Below are 22995 nucleotides of genomic sequence, written 5' to 3'. Positions count from 1 at the left end.
ATGTAGCCTGCTAGTGGCCTCTCACTATGACACTAGGATTTCCCATGTGATGTTCTTTGGCCAATAGGTGCAAGCAAAGGCTTGAAGAGCACTGGGGAGTTGAGATTGTTTGCTCATATCTCTGCTTTTATGATGACAGTGTGCCTCAGTTAGCCTGGGGAGAATGAGTGTCACACGGTCCAAGCACCACTATTGCCACAGCTGATGATAAGTCAGATAACTGCCATATTTAAGTGGGCCCAGAGGAGACCAGAAGAATAACCCAGCTGAACCCAGCCTAAATTGCTGACACATTAACTTATGAGCTAAATAAATGCTTATTGTTTTAAGCCACTAAGTTCCAGGGAGATTTGCTGTGTAGCATTTTTGTCTTATTTCATAACCAAGACATTTTTAAGCATTAGGGACATTTTGGGAAGGACTGTAAGAGTTATATATGTTGGCTTTATAGGCAGTTGTACCCTATACAGTTTAACTCAGAAGTTGCTCAGTAATCACCCACTTACGCATTTGTGTGTCCTATTCAAAGATGAGTGCAACAGTACCATTTTAAGTATATATGTGTGTCTTTAGGCCTTTTGCCTTGCCCCAAAATGGGACTGCCCTCACATGGATCACATCCCACTAATGGGAGCTGGTTTCTGTTTCACATGTGTAATAGTTGTTGGGGGTTTTAGAAATGGGTTTTTCTATGTTTGGTGTAATTAAGTGATTAAAGACTAAAGACTATATCCACCAGATTCCTGTGCAACTTCCTTACAGTAGTTTATGACCATGTTGGGGTTGTTTCCTACAGTTCTGATGGGAAATCATATATGACTAAATTTAAGTTAATTATAATTAAATAAAATTAAGAATTCCATTTATCATTTGCACCAGCCATGTGTGAAGTGCTCAGTAGCCACATACAGCTAGTGGCCACTGCTTTGGCCAGCACAGATACAGAACACTTTTGTTACCTCAGGAAATTCTATCCAGCAGTGTTGGTTTCAATGCTTGTGTTCACATTTTTTATTTACAGATTGTTTTCTGCCTAAACTTCTAGTTTCTGCTGACCAGTTGCTTATGACAGATTCTCACTCTGGACCTCCCAGGAAAAATATTATTGTTCCCTAGTTTATTATATAAAACTCAAGCTAGCCTGTTTTGAAACCTACACCATTGAATGTTCTCTTAGTTTACAGGTCACAGAGCTAGCCATTAAAGTGGAGTTTTTATTTTACAGAGGGAGTTTCCATTCTGCCAGGGCAGAGTGAGGCTGTGGGAGGGAGTGATGGCCCCTGAGGAAACCCCCAGCTTGAGTTGTGAAAGCCCCAGCAAAAGCTGAGGGGAGAAAAGAAGAAACCAAGGCACAGAAAAGGAATTTTGGGCAAAATCAGGAAATGCCCAGGTATCACTGGACAAGGTTCCCTTGTATTTATCCTCCCAAGTCCACCCCACTATAGCTATGATTTACTGGAGGGGATGACCTGTCTCTGCTTTCTGGTTTCCTCAAAGGATTTTCCTCCAGTTTCTCTCCAAGCTTACTCAGATGGGGTGACCTTTTTGGATGATGAATCTAGGGAGTATAAACTAAGCTCCTCCATGTCTGGAACTTTCCCTGATTGGACCCTTCACTACCAGCCTTATGTTCAGAGGCCTCCCAAGGAGGGTGACTGATGGGTGGGTGGGCACTCTGCCTTGTATTGTGGGGTTTAGTTGCAGGCCCATTGGGCCCTCATGTTGAGTCTTTTCTTTCAACAATGCTTCTGTCAGGGATAAAGGCAAAATTTTGGTTTCCATCTGCCATTTTTTTTTTTTTGGTCTTATTGCCTTGATTTCTTTGAAATTCAAGTAGGGAAGAAAGATGCTGTTCGTTGGATGTTCCTGCAGATCTCAAAGTCTTGGTAAAATGTTTTCTGAGGCTGCCATATGCTTGACTTGGGCTGCATTTGTTCCCAGTTTAGCTTGTGTCTGACCCTCGTAGTCTAAGTGTATCCAGGTCTATGTTCTTGTGGATTCTGCTGCCTGGTGGTAGAAGGGCTTGATAAAGACTGATGGCATTAACTGAGGTTTGAAGGAAGGACACAGTTTGGGTAAAGATAGAGGACAGGATGCAAAAAACCTAGAGGCAGGAAGCTCAAGGAGTGTTCAAAAGGGGAGTGTGAAGCCATCTGGGTTGTACTGAAAGACTCCTGCAGGCACATGATCGTTTGCCAATAGTTGTTGCCTACTTCTTCTTCTTTTTTTTTTTTTTTTTAAAGACAGAGTCTTGGTCTGTTGCCCACGCCGGAGTGCAGTGTGGCCATCATTGCTCACTGTAACCTTGACCGCCCAGGCTCAAGCAATCCTCCCACTTCAGCCTCTCCAGTAGTGGGGACTACAGGAGTAAGACACCATCCCAACTAATTAAAACAATTTTTTTCTGTATAGACAGGGCCTCATTATGTTGTCCAAGCTGGTCTTGAACTCCTGGGTTCAAGTGGTCCTTCCGTCTCAGCCTCCCAAGTGTTGGGATTACGTGAGCCACAGTGCCCAGCCACCTTTTGTTTTTGTGTGTATTCCCAGCCCAGTGCTTTCCACACAGTAGGTGCTTAGTAAAGATTTGTTAGATGAATGCATATGAAGGCAAACTGCATATTGTCCGAATTCTTGTGGGATTTCTGGTGGAATGTAGTGAAGAAAAGCTATCGGGAATTCTGGAACATTTCCTCTGTATACCTGACTTTTGGAAAGGGGTCACCAGGGGTCAGGCAGGTTATGACTAGGAGCTATTGGAGTGGGAACCCCTGCCTGCCTGAAGCAAGCAGCAACTTTATTTTCAAAGCTGGCTAATTGTTACCAGATAAAGGTGCACATCCTTCCAGTGTAAGAAAAGCCAGAAATCTGGATCTTAAAATTTGACGTCTCTCCCTTTTTACATGCCAGTAGCTATGGCAGATTGCATTTTCAGTCCCAGTTTTGTTCCCCTTGCTGCCTGTCACCTAGTTATGGCTTCATCGTGGACACAGAGTGTGTCCCAAATCTTTGACTTTAAGCCTGGCTCTGAGCTTTGCTTTTGCCATTGGTGCATGGGCAAAATGGCTGTGAACCAGTGCTGGGCCTTAAGAGGTCATGTGTGTTTCCGCTGCTGCTCTTATGCTGCTGTCATCATCATGGGAAGAACACACCTGGCTGTCCCAGAGAATAGACGAGTGACACATGTGTCCTAGAAGAGCCGCCTAGTCAGTCTCAGCCCAGGTCTGTATTTCCGACAGACCTGTGAGAAATAAACAGTGAATGTTACATGCTGCTGAAATTTTGTGGTGGTTTGTTTCGCTTCATAATGTAGCAAGAGTTAACCGATATAAGAAGGAACTAAAAAGCTAACATTTATGCATCATAATGCAATAATAGCAATTGGTACTAATATAGAAACTGATTAAAAAAATAAAAATCCAGTATTCTAGATTTGGCTGTGACCTCTGCTTTAGAAAGAGCTCAGACCAGTAGCAATGCAAATCTGCCCACACATCTTTTTGCTTTTCAAGTCAGGTTTATCGAGGTATACTTTACATATTTAATTAAATCTTTCCAGTGCAATTCTGAGTTTTGACAAACGTAAAACAGTTGTGTAACCACTGCCACAATCAGGACAGAGTAAAGTCCCATCACCACGTCCGCTTAAAAAAATTCCAACGAAACTCTGTGCCCCTTTGCAAATAAAATCACTGTCTACCCCCAATGCCTGCAAACCACAGGTCACTTATTTTTGTTTCTGTAATTTGCCATTTTTAGACTGTCTTAAATGGAATCATATAGTGTGTTGGAGAATCTGGCTTTTCTCACTCAGCATATATATCTGAGATTCACCCCTGTCGTTGAGTGAATCAATTGCTCATTCCTGTTTATTGCCATGTAGTATTCTATTCCATGATTACACCACAATTTGTTGATACAATTTCCTGTTGAAGAACGGAAGACGAAGAACCGAAGATTTGGGGCTGGGTGTGGCAGCTCACACCTGTAATCCCAGCACTTTGGGAGGCTGAGGTGGGTGGATCACCTGAGGTCAGGAGTTTGAGACCAGCCTGGCCAACATGGTAAAACCCTGTCTTTACTAAAAATACAAAAAACTAGCTGGGTGTGGTGGCATGCATCTGTAATCCCAGCAACTGGGGAGTCTGAGGCAGGAGAATTGCTTGAACCTGGGAGGTGGAGGTTGCAGTGAGCCCCAGATTGTGCCACTGCACTCCAGCCTGAGTGACAGAGTGAGACCCTGTCTCAAAAAAAAAAAAAAAAAAAAAAGATTTGGATCATCCCCAATGTTTTGCTTTAATGAGTAATGCTGCTGAGAACACTCATTATATGTCTTTCTGTAGACATACATATTTCTCTTGCATAAATAACTAAGAGTGGAAACAACAGATTGTATGGTAAGTCCATATTTAATTATGTAACAATGCCACGCCGTCAGCTTCAGAAGCAGCATCATTTTGCACTCTTACTAAAAGAGCACAGAGTTCCAGTTGCTCCATCTCCTCACCAACATCTGACATTGCCAGTTTTTCCAATTTTAGCCATTTTAGTGGGTATGAAGAGGAATTTTATTATAGTTTTAACTCAGATTTCCCTAATGACTAATGATGTTGAGCACCTTTCCATGTGCTTCTTGGCCATTTGCTTTGGATTCCTCTAATTATAGAAATACCTACCTGTAAGAGAGACACTCACGAAGGGGGTGGAAACCTCTTTCTTTAAAGATATATTTTATGTCTTAATACGTAATAACAATTCAACAACAAACATTATTCCAGAAGGATCAGGTGAAACAAAAATTATGGTTTTGAAATGTCAAAACCCATAAACTCTTGGGTTCAAAGTAATTAGCTATGGACAAGCTACCCAGCCTCTCAATTTCCTCATTTCTAAGGTGAGAACAACTTTAGTAACTATCCCAGAATATTATGAGGTTTAAAGGACTTTACTACAGTGCTTGGAGGATTGTTATTGCTCAGTAAATGTTAACAACAACAATAATAATATCAATAATTGGCTCAGTTGTTACATACTTCAATATTTTAAAAAACCTATAAAACAGCATAAGCTGTCCACACAAAATTTTGCACACAAGTGTTTATAGCAACTTTTTAAATAGCTGACAAAAGTTGGAAGTTACAAAGATGTTCTTCGGTAGGTGAATAGATAAACTGTGTTGTAGCCATATGTATTATTTAGCAATGAAAAGAAATGAGCTATCAAGATATGAGAAGACATGGAGAAACCTTAAATGCATATCGCTAAGTGAAAGAAGTCAATCTGAAAACGCCACATCCTGTATGATTCCACTATATGACATCCTGAAAAGGGCAAATCTTTAGACGGTGAAAAGATAAGTGATTGCCAGAGGTTAGGGAGGAGGGAAGGACGAATAGACAGAGCTCGGAGGATTTGTAGGGCAGTGAAGCTGCTCTGTATGATACTGGAGTGGTGGATACATGACATGCATTTGGCAAAGCCCATGTAATGCACCTCACTAAGTGTGAACCTTAATGTGAACTGTGGACCTTAATTAAAAATAGTGTATCAATATGGGCTCATCAGTTGTAACAAATGTACCACACTGAGGCAAGATATTAAAAACAGGGCAAACTAAGCAGGGGAGCAGGGAGATGAAGTGTTTCAGAGCTTTCTGTACTTCTCAAATGTTCTATAAACCTAAAACTGCTCTAAAGAATAAAGTCTATTAATAAAAAAGCAAGTGAAGAAAAGAAAACATTTTTACTTGAAAATGTTTAAATATTTCTTCTTAGTTTGAACCACGGTTTTCCCGTGTGTGTGTGTGTGTTGTAAACTTTAACCTAAAGACAAATTATGAGATAGTTTTTATTTTCAAACCAGTGAGAATGCAACAGGTATGTGGATGATCATATTTATCTATATCTATATGACCTGTAACTGTCTATATCTATCATCTATCTCTATCTAATCTCTCTATCTTCGTGTTGTAGTTCAGTATAGCCCACATTTTAATGAGCAGAGGAGTCATTGGGCATCCTGTTAAAATGTGGACACCAATTAAGCAGGTCTGGGTGGGGTCTGAGATTCCATATTTCTAACGAGCTCTCAGGGATGCCACTGATGCTGGTCCACAAACATTTTAAGTAGCAAGTGTGTAGACAAAAGCAACTGAGTGTGTGGAGCCTGACTCAGGTACGGAACGTTATGTCATCATCTCAGCCAGCCCTAGCACTGAATGTGTCTGTTTGTCTGCGCTGTGGAAAGACTGCAGGCTGTAACTTCAGTAAGATTTGTCGAAGTACCGGAGACTTTGCCCATAAGAACTGGTTTGCAAGCCCAGCTATTACTTTGTTTGGACCTTACCACAGTCAGTTAGGGCCACAGTAACGCTGAGTAACAAACCACTTAAAAACTCAGAGGATTAAAATGAGCAGAATTTATTCTCATGGGTCTACACGGTAATTTCCTGCTTGGCTGATTTAGGTCAGCTCCACACGTGTCTCATCCTCCCTGGACCAGCAGCTCCCTATGGCATGATCTTGTCATGGCCATGGCAGAAACACAGCATGAAAGCCCCACTGCACAAGGACATTTCAAGCCTCTGCTCACATCACGTCCGATAACATCCCGCTGGCCAAAGCAAACCCCATGGACACAGCCACCTTCACAAGGGTGGGGAATTTTGCTCCACTCACCGTGAAGCCATGGAAAGGTTATGGATGAATAATTCTACTACAGGTGTGATGGATTAAGACCTGTAATTTGACCTATCACCGTCTTTGCATCAGCAGAGTAAGAGGTGAAATTCTACTTTGATAAAAACCTCACCCACAGTAATAACATGCCATTCCCTGAAGCCATATCAAATATAAAAAAATTGTTCGCCACTGCCTCTGAACAGGTTTCCTGTTGCTGCTGTCACTGCGGTCAAGCTACAGGACATTCCCATTATTCTAGAAAGTCCCTGAAAATCCCCCAACCCTCCGTCCCAGGCAACCATGAATCTGCCTTCTGCCTTCTATCATTATGGATTAGTTTGCTTCTTCTAGAACTTCATATAAATGGAAGCAAATGGTGTGTAGTCTTTTGTGTCTTCCTGCTATATGCTATTTGAGTCCATTTATTTTCTGATGTAATGGGGCCAGAGAAATGCCATGCCAAAGCAGATTTTGGTGATCCTTGGGTATGGCAGGCATTACTGATGCACCACCCATACCCTGCCCCCAACACAGTGGTGCCTACAGCCTGGCTCCCAGCTGGCTGCACTTGCCCCAGGGCTTTCTCTGGCCATTGACACCTGCCTTGTTTCCCATCTCTGCATGCTGGAATTAATGTCCTGGGAGCAGTGGCTGATGGAGTGGGTGGATAAGTCCCAGCCCCTCTGTCCCTCATGGGAGTGGGGTTAACTTGTCTTACATGAGTTTCCTAGAGTTTTCCTGCAAGATTAAACTCCAGTGGTCCAGGGTAACTTCTTGAGTACACACCCTCCATTGGCTGGTTTCCCTTCTCCATCTCACTTCTGCATTCCCCCAACTTCATCTCACAAATAAACTACTTTGAATTCATATCTCAGGTTCTCTGTCTGGGGGTAGACAAAAAAGATTCCAGGAAATGATGTAAGTTTCAGACAGGAGGCTGCTGGCTGTTGAGTGTGCAGAATGGGGATCCTGACATGCTACCTCACTGTCTTCTTCCCTAAGCAGTTAGTATCATCTCTTCTCATAGTTGGATTTTTAAACTTGTATGCATCTTCTCTTGCCCATGTTCTCAGTTTCTGGGAGCAGGGATCATGTATCTGCCCTTCTCTGTATCCCATGCAGGCTCCAGCTTATTATGTTGGGCAGGATTGGTACTTACCAACCCGCAACTAAACCATCAATCCTGTGAGTATTTCTGGGACCCAGGCCAGGCCCCAGCATAGTTAAAAATGTGGCTGGACTCAGCAGGGGCCAGGGAAGTGGGTGATGGTCCTACTGGAAACCAGATGGCCCACAGAACAAAGATTTTAGCCTTCAGAGGTGTTCGTAAAAGTTGATTTCCCATCTTTGTCGAGGCGCAGAAGGTATGATGTCTTCTCCATGTGGAGATCCTGGTTTATGCCTCTGGTCTTTGGGTCTTTGATAGAGACACTTTCAGGCCTTCCTCCAGGGACTCATGGTGACAGCCTCATGCTGCCAGGAAGCAGCCTTCCACCTGATGAGTGAAGAAGAAACCCCACCTCCTGCTTGTTCATGCTTCTCCACACACTGCAGACGGCTCCATGCTCAAGGCAACTGGGGGCTGTGGGCCACATGGCATTCAGATACTTAGTACTAAAATGTGTTATATTCAGGTGTGTGCGTTGGTCCACTCTCAGCAAGTGTACACTTAAGATTTGTGCATTGCTTTGTGTGTAAATTTTATATTAAAAACTAAACAAATATCGAACTGTAGTAAATGCTTTGCATGCTCAAGTGTTTGGGGACTACTGATACCTTTAATTTACTTCGAAACATAAAAATAAGATAAAAATAAGATGGAGAGATTCAAACAAGTGCAATATAATGCAACGATAAGATATTGATGAATATTTGAGTGTTCCCTGTAGAAATCTTTCAACTTTGCAAAATGTGCTTAAAACTTTTAAGAATAGCATGTTGGAAAAATTGTATTCAACTAAAAAACCACAGAGTAAGTGCATGCTCATTACACACAAAAGCAGAATACATACAGTAAAAGGTGAAAGTCCTTTCCTTCTCCCCTCACTGCATCTGACAACCAGGTGCAGGCACCTTGTCTGAGGCCCCAGGGCAAGGGTAAACTTGGTAACATAGATTTGTTTCCATTCAGGGGATGGGGCTGGGTGACACTTCTTAATCCCATTCCCCATTCTGTTAGACCCATCTGCCAGCCCGACACCTGTGAGCGAATACAACTGCCCAGGTGCTGGGTTGGCAGGTGGGAGATGGATCTGTAAACGTTCAGAAAGAAAGCCCCCAGGCACATTTTGTTGCCAGTGAGGAGGCTGGCAAAAGGGGAAATGACCTTTGATTATTGAAATGTAATGACACCAAAGCTCTCTAAAATGATGGGGTTTCTCCTTGTGGCCTTCCGAGGAGCAAGGCAAGAGGCTGTGGGTACCTGTGGTGGGCATTTGTTGCTGTGTAACACCCTTTTCTTCCCTGTTACCCCAACTCCAATTCTGTCCAAGGGATGGGGAGCCCTGCCCAGGGGTGTGAATCTTGATGGCCATGTGATTCAGTCCTTGCCAATGAGACCAGTGGAGGCCTTGGTACCTTTTCTTTCTGGTAAGCGATAGGTCCAAGGAGAGGCCTTTTTTGTCCGTTTGGCTTGGGATGCTGTCTTGTGAGGATGTGATGGAAGGAGCCATGGCAGCCCAGCAGATGTGAAGTGACAAGCTGGGGACCAAAGGCAACACACTGAGGATGGTAGAATGCAACAGTGGACACAGCATAGAGATCTTGGCTGACCTCTCCAAGCCACTGAAAAACCCAATTTTCAGACCTTGGAGGGCCTGTTATAACCCCGATTGCTGGCATGATGGTTCACTTTATGTGTCAACTTGACTGGGCCATGGGATCCCCAGACCAGGGGTAAAACATTATTTCAGAGAGTGTCTGTGGAAGCATTTCTAGAAGGAGGGAACCACATTTGAATTGGTGAACTGAGTAAGGCAGATGGCCCTCCCCAATGTGGGAGGCATCATCCCATCTACTGAGGGTCTTAATAGGATAAAAAGTCAGGGAAGGTGGAACTCACCCTTTCTACCAGGCTTGAGATGTGGATTTTCTCCTGCCTTTGGACATCTGGCTCCTGGTCTTTAGGACTTACACCAACCCCCATCGTCCTCCAGTCCAGGCCTTCGGACCTGGAATGAATTACACCCCCTGGCTGTGTCCTTCCTTTGCATGTGGGACTTCTTGACCTCCAAAATCATGTGACCCAGTTCCTATAATAACTCCTTTTATCTCTCTCTCTCTATGTCATGTTGGTTCTTTTTTCTTTGGAGAATCCTGATGAATACAGCAGGGTCCTATCCCCAGAGTTTTTGATTCAGCAGATCTGGTGTGGGGCCTGAGAATGTGCATTTCTAAAGAATCCCTAGGTGGAGTTGATGCCACTGGCCTGGGGACCCCACTCTGGGACCACCGAATTGAACCATTATTAATTTTTATGGTAGTGGTTGTTACTTGAAGCTAAAAGCAGCATATTTAATAAAATGATTTTGCAATTTTTTATTTTTAAATTTTAATTTATTCGTATTTTTTAGGGAGCAGATCTCTACGCCTCTCATATTCCTTTAAAGCATTTGAAGAATTCAGAAACGAAAAGCTACAAATCTGCCAGGACCAGATTCTGGGGTCTGAGTGGCAACCGAAGGGGAAAGAATCTCAACAGGGCAGAGAAAAGATTGTGTCCACTTAGAGGCGGCGTGTTTTCAAGACGCCGATGGTGTGGCAGTCAAGGTAGGAGAAGCAGCCTGCCACGGTGCAGATAACAAGGCAGCAGTACCTGTTGAGAATTTAAATAATAAAACTGACTAGACATTGTGTCTACTTTTATTATTTCTATTGGAGGACAATTCTAAACAATGTCATTGGGGAAGTGCTCCCTCGAGTCCTGGCATGTTTTGGATTTCTTATGTATGAGCTGTGGAACTGTGTTCCCCTCTGACACGCTGTGGCAGGAGAATGAAAGCCCCATTGGGGACCTGCCTGAGTAATTTAGAGGGGACAACGCTGTCCTTGAGGAAAACGAGATATGGGCAGTGGTGGGGCTCAGTTCTCTGTTGGCTGCTTATAGTGAACTTGCTGGGGAACTCCTGCCCTCCTCATTTGAAAATCACTGTGCTGATGCTGTCCATACCTGGTGACCTCATGACAAGAACATGGTTTTGGAAGACACAGGGCTTTGTTTAACTGCTCGACATTGATAACACCAGCACATCCATCTTTGCAAATGTACATTGAAGCCTTTTTCATTCTTCTGCATCATTCCCAGAAAGGACAAAGTTTCCAGCAACTCCATATAATGGAGCTTTGCTTACACATAAGAGCAGTTTGGTGTAGGAAAGGATCCAGGCTCCAACTTGATGAAGCTCCCTATGGCCAAATCTGAGACAATTTAGCAAGAAAATAAACAATGATAATAATAGATGATGACCTGCAGAATAAACAAATACCCACAAATTCATGCTGAGATAAATAAATGATTGAACAAATAAAGAAATGGGAGAGAAGAGGGTGCTTTTCCTTAGAGCAGAATTCCAGTTATTAAACCTCAAGGGAGTAAGAAGCATAGAAAATGACTGCTAGGCCTACATCACACTGATTGCTGCAGGGGTGGGCCATGGATGGATGCAACAGAAGTGGGCCAGAGGATGATGCAAAACAGGCCATTTGCAAGGTCTCGAGGCACCTCCCCCAAAGATGCTAATCACAGAGGGAAAAACAGCAACTCCACAATACAGAAGCCTGAAGGAGCCACTTTAACCAAGTGATCAAGGACAACATCGGCAGAAAAGGGACGTAACATCATGAACCTCTGCTATGGCACAGTGGGAAGAGCACAGGTCACCTCTGTGGTATTCTTGTCCCGAAGGCATAACCTCCACCTAACCAGGAGAAAGCATCAGGCAGTCCTCAAAGAAGGGACATTTTGGAGAATAACTGGCCAGTATTGAAATGTCAAGGTAATGATAGACAAAGACCGAAGAGCTGTCCCAGACTGCAAGGCACTAGGGAGACCTGAAACCAGATGGATATGGCCTCATGTGGTCTGTAGATTAGTTAGTAGTCGTGAACCAATGTGAATTTCTCAGATTAGATCACTGTATTGTGGTTATAGAAGATACTAGTTTTTGGGAAAGCTGGGAGCAGGTTAAACAGGTACTATTTTTGCAAACTTTTATAAGGCTGAAATTATTTCAGAATAAAAGGTAAAGAAATAAACAGGTAGACTTTGGAGTCATTCTGCCTTTCTTCAAATCTGGCTACACTACTTGCTAACTGTATGACATTGGGCAAGTTACTTCATTTCTCTCCTCAGTTTCCTTATTTGTAAAATGGGGATAAAAAGAATACCTATCTGGGAGGCCGAGGCAGGTGGATCACTTTAGCCCAGGAGTTTGAGACCAACCTGGGCAACATGGTGAAATCCCGTTTCTACAAAAAGTACAAAAATTAGCCAGGTGTGGTGGTGCATGCCTGTATTCCCAGCTACTTGGGAGACTGAGGTGGGAGGATCAAATGAGCCCAGGAAGCGGAGGCTGCAGTGAGCAGAGATCGCACCACTGTAATCCAGCCTGGGTGACCGAGCGAGACCTTGTCTCAAAAAAAAAAAAAAAAAAAAAAAAAATGTTACCTATCATAGGGGGTTGTAATGAGAGTTAAATGTGTTAATACATGTGCAGTACTTAGAACTCTGCACCTTGGCCCAGCGTAAGGGCTATACTATTATGTGCAATTATCAGAGGAGACTGGCAGCATCTTCTGATCTTAGGGACATTTACTCTCTCTGTGTGTGTCTCATTGTGCTTCTGGAAAGTTTCTGATGCAGGCCCCTGGGCTGATTCCTTCTCCAATTGATTACTCTGGCCTAAAAGCATTTCCCTTTCTACCAGCAGCCAGATAAAGCCAAATTCAGTGTCAGGAACTGTAGTATTACCTTAACTTAAGTATTACCCACTTAATGGGACTTAAGTATTACCTACTTTTAGAGGAATAAGAATAACTTCTATCTCACTTAGGGTTTCACCGAGGAGATGTCTGCATTGGAAAGACAGAGTTCATGTCACTAAAGAAGCTTCTGGGGCCAGTTTCCCTTATCCCCATTGCAGGGGGCAGACCTTTTGGGCTTGCAGGACCAACATCCCTGATTGGTTTGGGAGGGGTGTGTGTGTGTGGATCTGCCTCACAATGGCCTATCTGAGCCCTTATGTGATGTCACATGTTAGCATTTGTTTGGCCAATAAGATGCCAGCACACACACCAGCTTCAGTCCCCACTTGGCCTTACCTTTGACGTCACAATCTGACCTGTGGGTATTAATCTGGTCACAGCTGCTCACGGACCAGATGGCAAGGTCCGGGGACCAGCACAGGAAGATGTGGAAGAGAAGTGGCCATCAACCCAAGATCAAAGCAGAGGATGGACCTCTGGCTGGCCAATTCGAGGTTCTGGGTTCAGTTCCAGAACCTGCCATGGCACATCCTCTAGAGCTGTCAGAACTCGAGAGCTTCTCGGTGTTTGAGGACATCAGGCTTCACATCAGGGAAGTGGGAGCTCAATTGGTCAAGAAAGTCAATGCCATCTTTCAGCTGGACATCACCAAAGATGGGAAGATCATTCTGCAGTGGACCATTGATCTGAAGAATGGTTCTGGGGACATGTATCCGGGACCTGCCAGGCTCCCAGCAGACGCTGTCTTTACAATCCCGGAGCCCGTCTTTATGGAGCTGGTTCTGGGCAAAATGAACCCACAGAAGGCTTTCCTTGCTGGCAAGTTCAAAGTGAGCGGCAAGGTTCTGCTTAGCCAGAAGCTGGAAAGGGTTTTCAAAGACTGGGCTAAATTTTAAGCATGCAAAAATACCAAGGAAGAACTTCTCTTCGATGATAATGTCGAGTGGAAATCATGCTTAATCTGAAGATTAAAGTAAAAAGTATCCAATATGTTTACTCAAATTCTTCCTATTCAAGTTTAATTGATTTTCCTGCGGATGGGTAAATTTTCAGGGAAGGTTCTGAAGCAGTAAAAAGTGTTGCAGTGCATCAATTAGAATCTTTGTCTTTTTCTTTCTTTCATTTTTTTTTTAGCTTCATTTATGCCTTTATGCTCCATTTATGCCAGGGTGAGAGCCACATGTAGAGAAATGGGTGATTACGATCATTGGAATTAAATGCTCCAATGATGGTGTTCTTGAGACATTTTTCCCTTTTTTAGAAAAAGTTTGATGTTTTGGGGAAAGAAGTGACAACCGTCATTGCGCAGGTGTGCATTCCGCATGGTAACTTGATTCCATGAGGAAACTTTACTATGAGATTGTGGGGAGCTAAGCAAATTGGGCACCACAGGTCTGTGGGTGGAACCCAGGCAATAGAGGGGATGGTGCTCTTGGTGTATTATAACTTCTGATGGTTTCAATTCCAGGAGACTTGAAGGGCTTGGGAGGTGTTCTAGGCCAGTGGTTCTTAACTGGAGCATGCATCAGAATCACCTGGAAGGTTGGTTAAAGTCTGGATTGATGGGCTCCATCTCAGAGCTTCTACTCAGGAGATCTGGGCTGGAGAGAATGCACATTTCTAACAAGTTCCCAGGTGACGCTGATGGCACCACCCTTAGAGAATTCCAGCTCTGCTTCACTTCATGCCAAAGCTCTCAGTATTGACTCTAACTATTCTATTCTAGGCCAATGAGATGGTGCCATTAGTTAAAGGATCTCCCAGAGCCAGATTCCACAGCCCTCTGAGAGCCGTTTCTAAAGTATCTATGCTGTCAGGAGCTTGTGTGTTGAACATTTTACAAAATCAGAGGGCAGCCTGGGAGATTTCCCTTCCGGAAGATCCCTTCACTGTCTGGGAGAACAGAATGAAGTCCGATGCAGCCGATGTAACTCCTTGTGGGTGAGTGTGTGTGTGTTCTTGGCTCACATGTGGTTTGTACGTACTTTTAACTTGTGGGCCAAATATACACAGTGCGGATACTCTGAAACCTAGAGGAATGTTTCATCACAACTGCCATGCTCAAACACCTACACAGTGTGGACGCTCTGAAACCTGGGTGGAAGTTTCATCACAACTGCCATGCTCAAATACACGCCTACCAAACGATCCCGCCATTCTGTTCTTGGGTATCTTGTCAAGAGATAAGAAAGCATATGTACAAGCATAAAATAAACACTTGCATGCATGTGACTGTTCATGGCAGCTGTGTTGGGAGTAGTCCTAAACTGGAAACAAGCCACATGTTCATCAACAGGTGAATGGGTGGACAAATGGTGCGGCGTCATACCATGGAATATTACTTAACCATGAAAAGGAAGAAATGATTGGCATACGCACAAACAACAATGTTGATAAATGACAAAATAATTATGCTGAGTGAAAGAAGCCAGAGAAGACTGAGCACATACCATACGATTCGATTTATATTAAATACTAGACAATGTAAACTGTAGTGACAGAAAAAATAAAAAAGATTAGCGGTTGCCAAGAGATAGGAGCATGGGGAAATAGGGAAGGATTATGACAAATGTCATGAGGAAACTTGGGGGTAGTAATATTCATTATCTTAATTGTGGTGATGTTTTCCCAGGTCAAAGCATCACCTTGTGCACTGAATATAAACACATGCAGTTTATTACGTGTCATATAAGCTAATCACGTTGTTTTTAAGAACCTGCCACCCTCCCTTAGAAATAAGGCTTTTGTGTGGCTGTGTTCCTGAAGAGGAAGGATACTCAACTCAAGAGGATCCTTCTGATCCTTCTGATCAGAAGATCCCCTTCTCTCAGCAAGATGAGCCCTCTCACCTCTTCTTGGTCTAGTGTTCAGCTCCTGACTGATTTGGATATTTCTGCAGAGGCCTTCATTTCATATTAGACAAAGGCAGAGTGAGAACTTGTTGCTTACCAAATATCATCCTCTCTGTGGGAAAGGAAGAGACCATTTTTCCTAAGAGCGCTTTACTCCAGGGTTAGACATTGCTAAGGGGATGGGCATGGACTTAGTGCATATCCTGGCTTCTTCTCTCACGTGCGTCATTAAAGGGGTGATCTGCATCTTGTTCCTGTCAGTGCCCCCAGCCTGTGAATGTCGCAGAGGCTTCCAGTGGATTCTGAGCTCTGTTGTGAGCACTCGGCTCCACTGGCCCAGGCCACTCCCATTCAACCATGTTTGAGGGTCAGACATGGGGCCGGCAGGTGTTTGGGGTGCCATTGTGCCACATTCCTTTTCTCTTCTTCTTTTGTTTTTTGTGACAAAGTCTCGCTCTTGTGCCCCAGGCTGGAGTGCAATGTCATGAACTCTGCTCACTGCAACCTCCGCCTCCCAGGTTCAAGCAATTCTCCTGCTTCAGCCTCCCTAGTAACTGGGATTACAGGCGCCTGCCACCAAACTCAGCTAATTTTTTGTATTTTTAGTAGAGATGCGGTTTCACCATGCTGGCCAAGCTGGTCTTGAACTCCTGACCTCAGGTGATCCTCCCGCCTCAGCTTCCCAAAGTGCTGGGATTACAGGCTTGAGCCGTCGTGCCCGGCCGTGCCACATTCCTTTTTAAGAGAAATGGCTCACCTCAGCCCCTACTACCTGGGAGTCTTGCTCATACCATGTGTTAATCGTAGCCTCTGCTGTTTGGTCCTGAGATGGAGGTTGCTTAGACACAGGAGAGTGGGCAGAGGGGATATGCAGGCTCATGCCTGGGCTGGCATCTGACCTATGACCTATTCTGACTTGGGACAAAAAAAGTGACCTGAACTAACTCAATTCCTTTCTCAAGAATTTGGAACTGGGAAAGTGAGAGCCTGAGCTACAAGCAAGCAGTGAGAATGGAATCGGGGAGGCTGGGATGCAGGGGATGAGGAAGGGCAGCCATGGGGCAGGGGCTGGAGAGATGGAGGTGCAGGAGCCCGGAGTAGGGAGAGAAAGGTGGTCAACAAGTGAGGAGTGGGAAGCCCAGGCCTCAGAAACGTGACCGCAAACCCCTTTCAATCTCAAGAAAACACTCGATGCTGGATGCCACGTGAAGCTGCTGGAAGGACTCAGATTCTGGAATCAGAAGTGGAATTTTGAGCCCAGCATCACCATTTTACGCCTGTCTGACCACAGGTGGGTACTGAACCGCCTCTTACCCAAGCTTCTTCATCTGTAAATGGGACTAGGAGCCCTCTTGACAGTGGATTGCTGGGGAGCCCTCACTTGGGCGGCCCGACAGAGCCCCTGGCTGGAAGTCGGCTTCCCATGCATGTGAGTCCCTTCTCCACTGGCTGAGAGGAAGGGGCAGGCACTCAGACTGCCTCCCCACTGCCTCTAGGGACTTTCCTGCTTTTTCTCCTCTACTCGACTGGTGCCCTGGAAGGTCACATGTGTCTCAAAACACACATCTGTGTTTTGTTTGGTCTATACAAGGTGGACCAACACAGTGTTAGTAAAGTTTGAATTAGGACAATGTATATAAAAAATTGGATTTCTGTATTCTCTTTAAAAATTGGGTCATTTGGATACACTAAACCTGTATTCCTGCCAGGCAACAGCTGCGGTGTGGAGCAAGTGGGCCCTCCAGACAGACCCAGGCCCCACTCTTCCCCACTTGGCCTCCCTGGCTCCGAGGCTGAGAGTTGGTGGCTGCAGTTTCCTTGGGCTGGGCCAGTCTTGCAGGGCCCCTGTGGGTATTTGGGCTCATGACCGTGGCTTCCTACCATACATGGTCTTACTCTTCGCCTATCAGTGTTCTATGGCTGTGTAACAAATTACCACACATTAAGTGGCTTGAAACAACATCCATTCATCAACTCGCAGCTTCTGGAAGCCAGAATTCCAGGCAGTCTGGGCTGTAGTCTCAGTTCCCATGGTTGACCTCAAGGTGTTGGCCACTCTGGGTTCTTCTCTGGGGGCTTGAGGGGAGAATCTTCTCCAAGCTCATTCAGGTTGTAGCAGAATTTACCTTCCTGTGGTGATAGGACTGTTTGCTATCAGCCGAGAATGCTCTCAGCAACTTGAGGCTGGCCACATGGCTCCTCCATCCGCAAAGCCAGCAACGGTGTGAGAAAGCCAGCTTTCTCAGACTTTGAATCTCTTTGAATTCTTCTGTCTTCATCTTCTGCCTCTTCATGAAAGGACTCATGTGATTATACTCGGCCACTCAGATAATTCATGGTAAGCTCCCTATTTTAACGTGAATGAATTAGTAACCTTAATTATGTCTGCAAAATTCCTTCTGCCATGTAAGGTAATGCTGTGGAGTGAATGTGTCACCCCAGATTCATATGTCAAAGCCTTGAACCCCAATGTGATGGTATTTGGAGGTGACGCCTTTGGGAAGTAATTTGAATTAGATGAAGCCACAAAAGTGATTCCCCCATGACAAGATTAGCGTCTGTATTAGTCTGTTGTCACATTGCTATATGAAGCACCTGAGACTGGGTAATTTATAAAGAAAGAGGTTTAATTGGCTCATGGTTCTGCAGGCTGTCTAGGAAGCATGATGCTGGCATCTGCTCCGCTTCTGAGGAGGTCTCAGGAAACTTACAATCATGGCAGAAGGTAAAGGGGGAGTAGCACTTCACATGGCCAAAGAAGTAGCAAGACTTGGGCAGGGGAGGTTTTACACACTTTAAAACAACCAGATCTTGTGAGCACCCCATCAAGAGAACAGCACCAAGAGGATGGCTCTAAGCCATTCATGAAGGAGCCACTCCCATGACCCAATCACCTCCCACCTGGCCCCACCTCCAACATTGGGGATTCCAGTTTGACATGAGATTTGGTGAGGACACAGAAGCAAACCATATCAGTGTTTTTATAAGAGGAAGAGACCAGAGTGCTCATTCTCTCTCTCTCCATCCCCTCCCTGCTTTCTTACTCTCTCTGCCATATGAGGTTGTAGCAAGTAGGTGGCCATCTGTACGCCAGGAAGACGGCCTTCACCAGACCGGCACCCTGATCTTAGACTTGCCAGCTTCCTATGATGAGAAATAAAAGTCTGTTGTTTAAGCCGCCTGTCTATGATACTTTGTGATAGAGCCCACACTAAGACAAGTAATGTATTCATGGGTGTGACATCTCATCCTAGCCACAGTCCTGAAGACTGAGGTGTAGGATTTTCTTGGAGGCCACAATCCTACCAACTCCCCCGCCTCCACCATCTACATTCCATGTGTGTCCTCAAGGTCGTCCTCCAGGAAACTGCCTTGATTGAGCTGTTGTCTTTCTCTCCCACAATTTGTATACTCCTCCTTTTCCCAGCTCTGTGTTCTGCCTGTGTATGGGTGTGGTTCTATTTGGGCCACACAAATGCCCTGGCTTGTCTAAGACATTCCCAGTTTGCCCTGCAGTCTTGATGCTCAGTTAGTGGAATCTTCTTCAGAAGAGGTGCAGTTTGGATGACAGGTGACATGGCTCCCTCTGACCTCTCAGGACCTGTGAGTCTTGAGGGCAGAGATCAGTCAGGACCCTTGCCTGTTGCCTGTTTTCACTTTGTTTCATTCTCTCAATCCCTGGCACCTACACTAGATTCTCAAAATGTTTGTTGAATGAATAGAAAAAAGCCTGAAATTAGAAAAAATGCACGTGGAAAAAAATCAAAATAATAGAAAAGGGTATACAGAGAAAAATCAGTTCTTCATACTTCTCCTGACCGCTTTCCCCAATTTTCTTCCCCAAAGGCACATACAGCTACCAGCTTCTTGTGTTTTCTTGCAGATATGTGCACACAAGCATCACTGTACATGTTGTACATGTCCTACCTCCCTTTGTTGTTTTTTATCTTTTCACAGGGATGGAAGCCAACCCCAGACATGATTCCCCACCTTGTGTTTCGAACATAGATCTCTCCTTCAAGTAATGCCCTCCTGAAGAATAAGAGGTTGACTTGACTTGCCCAACTGAAACTTTTCTCACATTTGGCCATGCTCTGTAGGAAAAATCTCACAAGGGGCAACTTTACAATTGAAGGATGCAACGTGAACCCCTCTTCCTTGGAGGCAGGATTTATTCTTCCTCATTGTGTGAGCAAGCAGTCCTGCCAGTCTTCAGTATTCCAGGAGCCGGGAGCTAAGCTGGGATACTGACTGGACAGGAGAAGGTGTGGGTCGGAGTGCCTGAGCCCATTGCTTCTTCTGACTCCCCTGTCCTTGAGGGCTTCTATCTGCCCATGGCCCGGCAGAGAGTGCTATGATGTGAGGGGCCCCAGACCGTGACAGGCATGAGGTTCTTTCCCTCTGGGACCCTAAGAATTGCCTGATTTGGGACAGAGTCCTAGCTCTAAATTGGGACTCAACAGGGAGAACTACGAAATTAGTTCTTTCTGCCACCATCAGAAATTGGGATAGGAGAGTGGAAGGCTCACAGTGGGATCCTAGGTCTCCTAACAAGAATCTTGAGTTTATCTACAACCAGGAATATTCCATTCATTGCCTGAAGGAGACAGAAAACCTACCCTGATGAAGGATTTGTATCACTTTTCTGTGGTTAAGGAAACTCTTTTCTGGGAAACTGTCACCCCCCCGACCCCCCGCCGGTTTTATGTAGGTGTTAATAAAACCCATAAAACTGACACTTACTTGTCTTTCTGTTTCTCTGCCAAAGGGTGGGAGGAGGGAAGTCAGGCCCAGGTGACGACCATGGACACCTGGTGCTGAAGTGAAGGGCTCCTTCCAGGGACAACTCGGAGGTGAGAGTGTGTCAGCTTATATGCTGGACATCCTTGGAAAGTAGCCCTTCATTCTCTGTCTGCAACCTGCTTCACACCTGCCAAGGGACCTGCATCACTGAGTCAGTGGATGGTACATGGGAAGCTCTCATTGAGCACAAGACCCGGGCACCGTAAGAACCTAATGCCATCTAGAATTGAAATGTTATCATTTCATTGGTTGAACAGTTCATTCATTTAGCTGTTGATTGTGCATCTTCTATGTGCCAGGCTCTGTGCTAAGCATTGGGATGCAATGGTGAATGGAGCCCTTTCCCTCCACCCAAGGAGATGACCACTGGAAGATAATCCTGACAGCAGGAATCTGAGATTCAGAGATTAAAGGCACATCTAGGCAAGGCTACTAGAAGGGGTTACTGGCAGAGGTTGGGCTAAAAGAGCTCCCCCAGAGATCCCACCTCTTTTGTCTCTGAACAGAGTTAGATGCACACTGTGCCCTAGGAAGGATGGAGCAAATGGCTCATGGCCCCTGTGGGAGTCTCAGTGAGGTGAGCCTGGCTGCATGGAGACCAGACTGAGATTCTGGATCCTAGGGCAACTCTTAGGGACCTCACGATTTTGCAGGTGATTTTTTCCATTCTCCAAACAAGAAACAGGGAAGTAGGACTGTCTCAGCTCCCATGGGTGGATCTGTTCACGTGTGTTTTGGCACAAGATCCAGGACAGCACCACCAAAGAGGGCAAGGTTTTTATTCAGGAGGTTTTAAGTTAGGGAACATCTTGGATTTTTAGTCGTGAATTGCTAGTTTCATCTGTTCACTGACTGACTGAGCAATTAATCTATTAGTCTAAAAAATATTTTTTGAGCACTCATGATGTTTTAGGAGTTAATTCCTTTTGCAGGGTTGATACTAAGCTGGGATATATGAGGCCAGGATTGGTTCCGACTGGTCAAACACCATTCCGGTTTTTCAGTGACCCATTCTGATGAATTTTTTTCCGTTGCCATATGGTTATGAAACATTCTGGAAATCACTCCTGGTTTGAGGAGCTGGTGGCAAGCAAGCTGAGGTTTCTCTTCTCCTGCAGCTTGTCTTTCCAGATGAGGGTTGTGGGTGGGTTGTGGGGAAACAAGCAATAGACAGCAAACAAATAACCAGAGAAGACACCTGAGAAAGGAAGAGAATGTGGCTAAAGGGACCTGGGTGACCAGCGAAGGCCTCTCTGAGAAGGGGCTTCCTGAACCTCACGCTCCAGTGGCAGGCCCTGGGGCAAATATGCAACTGCTAGCTGTGGATTTGTGAGGTGATTCCAGGAAATACCCCTTGGGGAGTGGGGCAGTGGGACAGGGAGGGAAAGGAAGGTGATACAGGGCATATTATTGAGCATGTCATTGTTGAGGGGCTCAGACCCACAGAGCAGTTCAGGGAGATAGGGTAGAACACCACTCAGTGTTATCCAGCCCAAGCAAAGAGGGAGTTGCAGAATTTTTAAACTAAGTCCCATCAGTCTTTGGTTGAGTGCTTGTGATGGTAAATACTGAGTGTCAACTGATTGGACTGAGGGATAAAAAGTATTAATCTTGTAAATTCCTGGACACATACACTCTCCCAAGACTAAACCAGGAAAAAGTTGAATCCCTGAATAGAGCAATAATAGGCTCTGAAATTGAAGCAATAATTAATAGCCTACCCCCAAAAAAGTCCAGGACCACACGGATTCACAGCCGAATTCTACCAGAGGTACAAGGAGGAGCTGGTACCATTCCTTCTGAAGCTATTCCAATCAATAGAAAAAGAGGGAATCTTCCCTAACTCATTTTATGAGGCCAGCATCATCCTGATACCAAAACCTGGCAGAGACACAACAACAAAAAAGAGAATTTTAGATCAATATTCCTGATGAACATCGATGCAAAAATCCTCAATAAAATACTGGCAAACTGAATCCAGCAGCACATCAAAAAGCTTATCCACCATGATCAAGTTGGTTTCATCCCTGGGATGCAAGGCTGGTTCAACATATGCAAATCAATAAATGTAATCCAGCATATAAACAGAACCAAAGACAAAATCCACATGATTATCTCAATAGATGCAGAAAAGGTCTTTGACAAAATTCAACAGCCCTTCATGCTAAAAACTCTCAATAAATTTGGTATTGATGGGACATTCTCAAAATAATAAGAGCTATTTATGACAAATCCACAGCCACTATCATACTGAATGGGCAAAAACTGGAAGCATTCCCTTTGAAAACTTATGCAGCCAACAGACACATGAAAAGGCACAAGACAGGGATGCCCTCTCTCACCACTCCTATTTAACATAGTGTTGGAAGTTCTGGCCAGGGCAATCAGGCAGAAGAAAGAAATAAAGGGTATTCAGTTAGGAAAAGAGGAAGTCAAATTGTCCCTCTTTGCAGATGACATGATTGCATATTCAGAAAACCCTATCATCTCAGCCCAAAATCTCCTGAAGCTGATAAGCAGCTTCAGCAAACTCCCAGGATACAAAATCAATGAGCAAAAATCACAAGCATTCTTATACACCAATAACAGACAGAGAGGCAAACAATGAGTGAACTCCCATTCACAACTGCTTCAAAGAGAATAAAATACCTAGGAATCCAATTTACAAGGGATGTGAAGGA

The 22995-nt window shown here is 44.7% G+C and overlaps 2 protein-coding genes across 2 annotated transcripts; one reads left to right on the top strand and one right to left on the bottom strand.

The window, feature by feature from the left end:
• Nucleotides 1–1983: 1983 nt before the first annotated feature.
• LOC111546494 lies at nucleotides 1984–10977 on the bottom strand. The gene is made up of 3 exons (XM_026456127.1): nucleotides 10846–10977; nucleotides 8613–9377; nucleotides 1984–2104 (listed from the first exon to the last, which is right to left on the bottom strand). The coding sequence occupies exons 1-3, from the start codon at nucleotides 10959–10961 to the stop codon at nucleotides 1984–1986; spliced, it is 1002 nt and encodes a 333-aa protein (XP_026311912.1). The 5' UTR covers nucleotides 10962–10977.
• Nucleotides 10978–13001: 2024 nt separating this feature from the next.
• SCP2D1 (SCP2 sterol binding domain containing 1) lies at nucleotides 13002–13661 on the top strand. Its single transcript, XM_023217974.1, has one exon. It carries the CDS (start codon nucleotides 13055–13057, stop codon nucleotides 13553–13555), a length of 501 nt encoding a protein of 166 aa, XP_023073742.1. The 5' UTR covers nucleotides 13002–13054; the 3' UTR covers nucleotides 13556–13661.
• The last annotated feature ends 9334 nt before the right edge of the window (nucleotides 13662–22995 follow it).

Source organism: Piliocolobus tephrosceles, chromosome 20, assembly GCF_002776525.5.
Source record: "Piliocolobus tephrosceles isolate RC106 chromosome 20, ASM277652v3, whole genome shotgun sequence".
Classification (NCBI taxonomy): domain Eukaryota; kingdom Metazoa; phylum Chordata; class Mammalia; order Primates; family Cercopithecidae; genus Piliocolobus; species Piliocolobus tephrosceles.
This window is presented reverse-complemented; position numbering and strand designations above follow the sequence as displayed.